We start from the raw sequence: 10,882 nt of genomic DNA, 5'->3' as shown, positions 1-10,882 counted from the left end.
ACACCTTCCATAGCTATTGTGCAGTATGTTGGTAGTGAAATACCAAACATCGGCTATGAAGAAGAGCTAGCCTCCCATTAGCTACGATGTTGTAGCCTCCTGTCCACGAGGTAGGACTAGGGTTTGTGGTAAGTAGAATATCTATAATTAACAAAAACGGCTTGGATGACTACAATTTTCAGTTGCATCAGTCTGTTTAGTACACACAGTTTTGCAGAACTGTCATCATGGAAAAGGGCTTGTGTTTGCACTGCGAACATCATACCTTCGGACATGAAAATTTCCGGTAGAAATTTGGGGTTGGGGTGAATATGCTTCTGCTATGGTCAAGTGGATAATATTCTAATGCTTTGTTTTAATATAGGTATCCAAAAATATGGACCTTTTTGACCACATTTGTGTATATGATTTTTTAAAATGATCTTATCTACAGGGTCGCTGATTGCGGCATTAAATTTGTACATAAAAACTGGCCCCTACCTCCTCAGTGAACAAAAGTAGTTCCAAAACTATGTCTCGATCATGGTATGGTCACGACCTTACGGAAGAAGACTAATAATGCATGCATTTTAGCAGTTTATAATAATGTGACATTAGCCCGGCCTCTTTCTCTCTCTCTCTCTCTCTCTCTCTCTCTCTCTCTCTGTAGAGAGAGAGAGAGATAGATAGTTTAGAAAATCATTAATAAGACGATTAATATTTATATAATTTAAAATTTCATCTACCTTTTATTGATTAATTTACTTTGCGAAAAAAAATAATCGAAAAACCATTAAAAATACAGAGAAAATATATCCACATTCACAAGTGTGAGATAGGGGCCCCGAGTGGTCTAAAGCGTTCACCATTCCGGATCACTGCCATCTCACCTCTGTCTGCGTGGGTTCGAGTCCAAGGCTCGGCTAGCATGGGTACATGGGAAAGCCTGCCAATAGCTTCTCGTGGGTCAGTGGTTCTTCCCTGGGTTTTCCAGGGTTCTTCCTCCACCAGTTATACTGGCCACCATGTATAGCCTATCTTGTGGTGAAAAATGGCGTTAAACCCTTGAACAACAACGAGTGTGAGATAAATCCTATGCATCATGCCTTAAATGCCATCTGATTAAAGTCAGGTCTCCACTCTTACATTAACATTCTGACAGTGACCATCTTGGTAACTTTTGTTTGAATTAGCCAATGAAAATGCAGCTTTCACACATTTGACAGTGAAGAAAATCGTTCTGTACACATTCCTGCTCTTTGGCAATACAGCTGAGTCTCCTAAACGCGAAGGTATAAGACTAATTGGCTGATAAAATTTAGTGATTATGGTAATAACATAGATGACCAGAACATGACAACTAAGCAGTCGCTGTTAGATCTTCACATAGGTCAATGAAGATATGATTTTGATGTCATTGGCCTCGAATGTATGTGAATAGCTGCATTTGTACCACCTAGATTCACAAAACAATAAGTCACAATTATCACTTCCGGTTCAGTACTCACGAATGTAGTCCCAGTTCATTTTTAGAGCATTTCTCATCTCCTTTGGTGGTGATACAGGAGTTAGATTTATGCAATTTTGGTTTTGATTTAAAAGTAATGGTTTATTCTTTAGAATTTGAGCATTATGGTTGGGTGTTTGTGCATTTTGGCGACAGTGATCAGTGAGTAAAAGATAATCTGGTAGTAAAATCTATGATGCAATTCATGGTGCTTTGCTTATAGTCCAGCTTCTCACAAAAATGCTCAGTAACCTATGACAAAAACATCACCATGAGTTCACCTTTGAAGGTCCTTTAGAATAGGGTATGATTTTTTATCATTTGGACACAATGGAAAATTCAGTACTGAGAAATAGATATAGAGAATATATTGTACAATTAATTGTGACCCGTTTCCAATTGACCCAGAAATTGTGAATGCATGGAACTCATTTTTATTCAACGTTTCTCTGTCGGTCTTGCTATTAATCCAGTCGTGGTAATATCAGAGGTAGGCAGAATAATTTGCAGTTCTTTTTTGAGAAGATATTTCCGGCAAATAAAATGTGATTCTTTTTTTCTGCAAAGCAATGTGCTTTCTTATTTATATCTGAGCCATATTGCAGCTACAAAATCCAACTCAAATAGCAGATGACTTTCCAATAGGCGCACCCAGTGAGTACATACAGTGCGGTAAATACGCATATCAGTATTGACAATAAAGGCAAAAACAATTTAATGAAACTTGTGATAGTCTCCATCGAGAAAAAAGGTGTTTAATAGGAACAATCATTGTCATTCTTTCCTGCTTCCAATTGATGCTCTCAGTATCTATAAAGTTAGAATAAGTTTGCAAAAATTGATTACACCCTTCGTTGCGAGACTGATCAATTATTCACACTCTCTTGAACTTAACATTTAATGGCAAGTTACTTTATGGTAAAGATATCTACTCAGCGAAATCTCTCTCTCTCTCTCTCTCTCTCTCTCTCTCTCTCTCTTTCTGTATCACTGTACCAATGTATATGTTTGGCACAAAATTTTATCCAAATTTGTGACTGGCCATTTCCAAACCAGAACAGGGTAACTACATTTTTACGGACAGATAGTAAAAATTTTAGAGAAAATAAGGTACACTCTGTGACTTGTTTTAATGTTATTGATTGCATTGTCTACAATGCAGATGATGGACACATTTAGTCTCTCCACGTCATAAATCTAGGTTGGCAAAAGTGTAACATTTGTCACCCAAACATAAATCTAAAATGGGATGGGAAAGATAAAAAAAAATCAGAATAGCTTTGATTAGGATGATGACGCAGATTTAAATGTTTTCCCGCAGCTTTTCTGAAGATATATTTCAAGGGTGCCTTAAATTCAGCTTTAAGTTCCTCAACAGTATGAGCCCCAGTGACAGGCTTCCCAGCTCTATCACAAGTATTGACCCAATGATTGGCTACTCTTACTTTCCACAGAACAAATCATCCATACACTTTTTTAATAGACTGGTGTATTTTTTGGATGTGTGTTAATTATCCAATAAGAACTGCTTTTTTGTTAGCTGTTACCTAGTCTGCCTTGATTATCCTCCACAGTTGAAAAGCTGCCTGCAGGTGCGTTGTTTTCCACGCTGTACCTATATAAAATATAATATCCCATGTATCAGTCAGGATTATCGTTTTAGTCTGTTCAATGCCATCTGCAGGCTGAGTTGAATATAGGTTATATTGACTCTCATCTATGACTTTGTATGGGCTAGGATTTCAAGCATCTTGAATCTTGGTCCTTCCCACTTTGGTGATTTAGAAGCAGAACAAGATGTACAGTATTGGTAACTTTATCCCATATAATTATATTATTTAGTTCTCTAAGAGTCTGTTTTCTTTATCTTTTTTGACGTACAAGTTCTGCTGAACTAGGATGACGCAGTTGTTGCTCAAGAAACCAAACATCTGGAGTGTGAATAGCTTGTTTTGCTTTCCCAAGTATGTGGTTGATTAGGAGGTGTGACTCCCTTCCGAAGCTGCGAAAACACTCCCAAAACACTGTAGGAGATGAATGAGGTGTTCAGTTGAACAAGCACATCAATTTAGGTAAATATTCACGTCATTTTCATTTTTCTAATGACAGAGTCTTTAAAATCATGAAGTGAATCTGTTAAATCATTTGCACTGGCTATTCCCAATCAGATGCTAACAGATTGTTCGGGGCTTCTTGATTACACAACTTTAAGAGACATTGAAGCTATAAGCTAATTAATTAGCCTTTCCTCTTAATCTGTTACTGGTGTATACTGTCGGCTTAATGCATCGGCAGGTTTACTTGAATGTCCACAGACATATTTGATATCAAAATCAAATTGGGCCAGTTGTGAGATTACTTGTGCTTCAGTGGCTTCCAGTTTCGATGTTTTCAGGTAACACGGAATTAATGTTAGTACAGACTATGAACTGTCTTAATAGGAGATAATCCCAGAACTTTTCAGTGGCTGCCCACTTTAATACTGACAACTCCAGTTACATGGAACTTTAGTTTTTATGTTCTTTTACGTTGGTGTAAGTACATGTACCCTGGATGCATATGTGACATAACCATTGGTTTGTCTTGTGACTGAATTGATTCAAGTCCTTCAAAACTTGCACATGTCTCCAGAATACACGGTGGTGAGAAGGCAGGATATCCTACTATCAGTGTATTAACCAATTATGGACCACTGTACTCAATTATTTGTTCATCCATTTCTAGACTGGTTCACAGTTCTTCCATATAATTAGTACCGTGTGGCCTATAACCGGATCTAAATTTTGTAGAAAGACATGTATTTTACTCATTGATATTGGAGCATAATTGTAAGAAAGAATTGGCCATGCTTGTGCAAAGATAACAGTGTAATGGCAGTTTACGTGATACCACTGTATATAGCTAAATTGCATCCTCATTACATGTTGCTGTGTTGTATTGTACTTATTAGTGGCTTATTCTTGTTATTAAAATGATTGTTTTATGCCTTTGATCTTCCTGCTATCTTTCTATGGCGTTCATGCTACACAAACATGCTGACATCAGCAAATATGACATCACAGGGTATCAAATTACATGACGCCTTATTTTTTTCATCTTTCACTGGCTATAAAACAAGCTTTAAATGTTTGAAATTTCAAAATTGCATATCTTTTCTTGCTGACTCTCACCAATATAAGATACTGTGCATCCCAATTTCAGTCATTCAAACCAAACAAATAAGTGTGCCACATGATAGGTCAAAATGATAAGAGGTCACTGCCCTTCTGTGACTAAGACAAATACACACCCAAGTGATGGCAGCAAGTATCTAGTATTTTTATCCACTTTGCGATATAGGCAGGGATACACTATGTTTGTCCATCTAAAAGAGCATATGCATGTGGTCAGTTGTCTCTCATCCTTGTCCAATTCCTTAAATTAAAAATAGGGATAAACATATTTAACATAGCGTTAATGTTTGCAGGGGCCTGCGGGAAGTATAAAAGCCTGTGGGATGAAACATGTAAATGTAGTAAGACCAACAGATTTTATGTAATAATATTGTTATTCTTAAATAATTAATTATTAGGTATATGTTGCTGTTGTTTTGGGTTTGTCAGCGCAAGACAGGCTAAAAATGGTAGCCAGTATAACTGGTGGACAATAAATTGAGGAAAACCCCAGTAAGGACCACTGACCCATGGGTAGCTATTGGCAAGCTTTCTCATACAACCACATTGACTGAGCCCAAGGCTCAGACCTATCAAGACAGATGTGTGATGGCAGTGATTGGTAAAGGCAAGTGCTTTAGACCACTCAGCCATCAGGGGCCTCCATTTTTGCATACATTGTATGCAAAACTCTATCAAATGATCCATTTTAAGCACAAGAATATTGCTCCTATGAAGCACACAAATTTTTGCTATTTAATTATGCTGGTGTTGCAACGATGTACAGAATTTTAAACACAATAATATTGTTCCCATGAAGCACACAAATTTCCACTATTTAAATATGCTGATGTCATATCGATGTACACATCACAGCCCGATCAAGCCCTTTCATATACTTTTAAGAATTTCATAGAAAACTCTTAAAATGTAGCCAGTAACACTAACTGCCTTAAGCTAAAGCAGATTTCTACAATTGGGAGCATCATTAGATGAAAAATTTATAATTCACCAAACCCAATGGTCATTTTAACCTCTGACTTCCAACATTTTATATTGAAAAGAATGCTAGAATAGTATAAAAATGTAAAATATCTTGATATTATTTGCCACCTAAGTTATAATATCTCTAACCTATGCATAAATAGTTTATAAAACTATATAACATACTTTGTAAGTTTGATCAGTTATTTCCAAAAGTTTGTTAATAATTCTTTTTCATTTTCAGAAAACAAAAACTCCTAAGTTCTTACGATGTCATGGTGGACAGTGTCAGACTGAGGCATGCCTTGAACCATGCCAAGAAAGAAAGCCATCCAGGATATGACCTCATAAGAAAATTGCTACCGTTGGTGTTTACTGACAAGGAAATGGCCCTTTCCCGAGGTCAAGGACTGCTGAAATCTAAGGAAGGAGATCTAAGGTCTCCCTTAGACAAAACACGCATATCAGCATGTTACGGTGAGATGCATTACTGGTGAGCATCTTTATCCACAATTTGTAAAAGATTTTTTCAAGTTCTATTTGTATAATTTGTTTTTGTTTTTATTAGAAATATATCATATTCCGTGAATGATATTTGGCAGCAAATATAATTAATGCATGAAACTGATATTTCAAAAATCTATGCTTTCTCTGCATATGTTAATAATATTGTAATAATTGATTTATCTGATTATATTCCTTCGTTTTGAACCATGGTGGCTTGCTGGACTCATGACATTAGGGTGGGAGTTTGATTCACATGTATGTGTCCTTGTCACTTTCTTTTCCCTCAGCACAATATAACATTAAACATGTTGCTGTGCTGTAAAACCACAAAACCCCAACACTTTTTTAATTCAAATTTGTCAGAATCGATATAGTCTAAAATATGACTTAGTTTTGAAAAGCGAGCCACTGTAGCTCGGTGGTTGAGTGTCATCCTTGTAATCCAAGAGTCACAGGTTTGGTACTCTGAACTAGGTCAGCTCTCTTGGTGTATCCTTGGGGAAAAGTACTTAGCTCCCATTTCCTTGACATAATATAGCCAATAACATGTGTAATGTGCCATTAAACAACAAAATCAGCTATTTTCATAACATATTTCCTACAATTGATATCAAATACATAAATTAAAATTAATATTTTTACTTTCTTCATTAAATGAATTAAATTAATTTTCTTACCATATGTATCTTTATTTCAGAATATGTGAATGCATGGTGTAGTCAATGTGGAATAACAAACCCATCAATGACTGATTTGAATGATGCTGTGACTGAAACCGTTAGCTATTTGAGAAGAAAATGTAGACAAAACTTGGATGAGTGCAGAATCACAATAAAACATCTTTGTTAGCAGACAAAGAACATGGCTGTATTGCTATGAATGATTCTGCCAACAACTATATTTGTGTTATGTTATTAAAATCAGCTACACTGTTCCTCTGTTTTGTCTGTTTTCATTGCTTCAGTGGTAAATTAGCTGGATGTATATTTTTCAAATAATATGCCTCTTGTATAATACGCTTTGTTTGAAATGAATATAGAATATGCCCATATTCAAGGTCTGGTTTATGCCAATGTTTTACACCTGTAATTTTGGGTTTACTTTATGCCTGTAATATACGTCTGTACTTTCATATGGTTTACGTCTGTAATATTACTCTGATATGTTTTACGCCTGTGATTTACGCATGTACTTGACTGTGTGTTATGCCTGTGATTTACATCTGTAATACACATTATTACATTTATGTATTTGAATACAGGTTTACTAATTTAAATAATTCGCCTTTGTGTACGAATAAAGTATGCTAGTATTACGCCCGAGATACAGTAGTATTATGCTTGAGATACGCTAGTATTACACTTTTCTCATATTCTCATAAACCAAAGATAACCCATATTTTAGGTGCAGAATACGCCTGTAGTATGCCTATGATACAGGCATATGATTTTGTATGGGAGTGAGTGCTAGTTAATGGGCTAGCCTGGACCTTAAGAGAGAAGGAATAACTGAAACAGTCCCTGTAAATCATACATGATACATGCCATCTGGGTTGAACTCGTAGAAAGTTCTTTAAAGGTCAGAGGAAATTAATTGATTTGATGCCAGGAAGAACCACAATGCTGAGGGAAAAGCTGTGGAGCAACTTTGCACTTGATTTGATTAAGAAATGCTAGGCTGAGTTTGAAAAATCATTTAAAAAATATAAATGTAGAGAGAGGCGTGTACATTATGCATGTGTGTTGAGTACTGGCTAGGTAAATCTACAGTATTCAAAATAACATTAAACAAGAACACCCAGAAAGTGAATCGAGGGATAAAACACAGATTACTCAATAATTTAACCTTTAAGAGAAACTTCCATGGCATGGTTCATAGTGCTGACCATGACTGTAAACATGGACCTGGAGAATGTCTGGTGAAGCTGTGTCAATCTATTGGTTGTCTGATTTCAGCTTGCAGTTCTGTGGCACAACATCTGAAAAGCAAGCAAGATATATATATATCTCTGAGATAAAAATGTATAAAGCAGGTAGAGTATATAAAAGAAAAAAATCTGAGAAAAGGGCATTTCTTTATAAACTTTGTTAGAAACATCAAGAAGAAAAGAATTATAACAAAGGGAAATTAATGTGTGCAGTGGCTAAAAAATAATAAAATATGAACATTATTCTCATAAACCACCTCCATTTTAGTACATTTTTATGGGTTGATGCAATGTGGCATGTGCAGTTTGTGCACAGTCCTTGATTTTTACAATGCTGTCTGCTTTGATTTACTGAATGTGTCTCTAAAGTTAAATGATCAGTATTGTGTACAGTTCTTGATTTTTACAATGCTCTCTGCTTTGATCTGCTGAATGTGTCTCTAAAGTTAAAGGATCAGTATTGTGTACAGTCCTTGATTTTTATAATGCTCTCTGCTTTGATTTACTGAATGTGTCTCTAAAGTTAAATGATCAGTATTGTGTACAGTCCTTGATTTTTACAATGCTCTCTGCTTTGATTTACTGAATGTGTCTCTAAAGTTAAATGATCAGTATTGTGTACAGTCCTTGATTTTTATAGTGCTCTCTGCTTTGATTTACTGAATGTGTCTCTAAAGTTAAAAGATCAGTATTGTGTACAGTCCTTGATTTTTATAGTGCTCTCTGCTTTGATTTACTGAATGTGTCTCTAAAGTTAAAGGATCAGTATTGTGTACAGTCCTTGATTTTTACAATGCTCTCTGATTTACTGAATGTGTCTTTAAAATTAAATGATCAGTATTGTGTACAGTCCTTGATTTTTACAATGCTCTCTGCTTTGATTTACTGAATGTGTCTCTAAAGTTAAAGGATCAGTATTGTGTACAGTCCTTGATTTTTACAATGCTCTCTGCTTTGATTTACTGAGTTTGTCTCTAAAGTTAAATGATCAATATTGTGCACAGTCATTGATTTTTACAATGCTCTCTGCTTTGATTTACTGAATGTGTCTCTAAAGTTAAAGGATCAGTATTGATACATAAGCGATTGTGACACAAATGGCTTACATTTAGAATCTCTCCCCCCACGCCCTTTTTGGGGAATAGTTGCATATGTTAAATGGTATTTAACCATATAGGTCAATCTGTGGGCACCAACATATAAAATTCTACCATCGGGCCATACTATTCTCTTTTTCCCATTGCCTGAGCTATCTACTGTCCCTGTCCAGCGTATAAAACCCTTCCCATCTGTGTTTTGTATAGATTTGTTCTCCAAAATTGCATCCAAACCATGAAAAAAGACTCCATTATGATTGTCATATGCAAAAACCACCAAAATGATACCCTGGATGCATGTGGTAACCATGGAAATGACAGACTCCTATGATGGTATAGGTCATATATAGGACTCACTGTATTCAATAAATTAAAATTTCTAGGTGCTAATGATCAGACCTATATTTTTCCATGCACAACTATCGTTGGTGCAAGCTTCTGTGTGGAAAACACCCTATGGGCCATGGCATGTTTGTCATCTACATGTGCATGAAACACATGTTATCGATTCTGCACCAAAGAATCGGGTGCTACTTTCATTACTGAGTGCTCCTAAGTCAAGTCTGTAAAAATACTAAAATTGCATCAATAGAATTTTGTCTATAATTTTTAAAAATTTACAGATAGGATAAGCTCACAAAAGATTGATTGATTGATTGATTGATTGATTTTTAACAGCGCATCAGCACTGTTAGGCTATTTAGCGCCAAACAAAGTGTTATTTGTATAATCTTTTAAAACTTACAAAAATGTCCTGTATCGACCAGTGATATAAAAGAACAAATGGTTGAAATTAAAAACGGTTAGATGGTAACGATGCAAAATAAAGCTTCCCGATCAACGGAAGAGGTAAATGTTCTATGTTAATGAAAAAAGATGAAAAGGTATTAAAATGGGACGGTATATATATTGCATAAAACTGCACAAGGTGATACTCAGAGTTTAGAGTAAATATTTACTGCTTTCAGGAACTCTATAATACGAGTGATGTTTATAGTATCAAAAAGTTCTTTCATGTCATGCACAATGTAATAACGATCGCGCGTAGGTTGCAGGTCAAAGCACTCTATCATAAAGTGCTTGACAGTGAATGGTTCATTGCAATAAACGCACTCTGGTGGGTCTTCACCTTTTAATATGTGGGTGTGGGTGATATAAGTATGACCAATTCGGATTCTTGCAATGACTACCTCCTCTCTACGCATGGTTCTATAGGAAGGAGTCCATTCTCCTAGGGTTGGCTTGATTGCATGAAGTTTGTTATTTACAGCATCATTCCATGATGCCTGTCACTTCTGACGAAAGAACTTTCTGATACAAGGTTTAAAATCAGTATACGGTATTTTAAAATCAGATGGTTCTAGAGTAAGGGCCATTTTAGCAGCGCGATCTGCATTTTCGTTACCTTTAATACCAATGTGGCTAGGTAACCAACAGTATATTATATTGTGGTTGACACTCGTCTCGGTATTTTTGATAAGTATGTTTTTCAATAATGGGTTCTCCAGTTTTCTATTGTGTAGTGACTTAAGTACTGATAGCGAGTCGGAGAAGATGATACTGTTTAAAATATGTTTCTTTTCTATATGTTGCAGAGCAAGGTCTATTGCTCTGATTTCAGCTGTAAAAATTGATGCTCCATTTGGTAAGCGAACTTGCGTTGTGTGATTTCCACAAACAAAGGCTGCAGCAGCCTTTTCCTCATCCATTGATCCATCAGTGTAAATTC

The 10,882-nt window shown here is 35.8% G+C and overlaps 1 protein-coding gene across 3 annotated transcripts; it reads left to right on the top strand.

Annotated features, from left to right (window-relative positions):
• Positions 1-11: 11 nt before the first annotated feature.
• LOC149793432 (uncharacterized) lies at positions 12-7,063 on the top strand. 3 transcript variants are annotated; one of them, XM_089967427.1, is made up of 4 exons: positions 12-110; positions 3,371-3,558; positions 5,867-6,099; positions 6,827-7,063. In XM_089967427.1, exons 2-4 carry the CDS (start codon positions 3,524-3,526, stop codon positions 6,976-6,978), a joined length of 420 nt encoding a protein of 139 aa, XP_089823553.1. In that variant the 5' UTR covers positions 12-110; positions 3,371-3,523; the 3' UTR covers positions 6,979-7,063. The 3 variants fall into 3 exon arrangements, with proteins under 3 accessions (XP_089823553.1, XP_089823552.1, XP_089823551.1); XM_089967426.1 differs by having other exon boundaries at positions 40-128; XM_089967425.1 differs by lacking the exons at positions 12-110; positions 3,371-3,558 and adding an exon at positions 155-286.
• Positions 7,064-10,882: the final 3,819 nt, after the last annotated feature.

Source organism: Sinohyriopsis cumingii, chromosome 8, assembly GCF_028554795.1.
Source record: "Sinohyriopsis cumingii isolate HCF-2022 chromosome 8, ASM2855479v2, whole genome shotgun sequence".
Taxonomy (NCBI): Eukaryota; Metazoa; Mollusca; class Bivalvia; order Unionida; family Unionidae; genus Sinohyriopsis; species Sinohyriopsis cumingii.
This window is presented reverse-complemented; position numbering and strand designations above follow the sequence as displayed.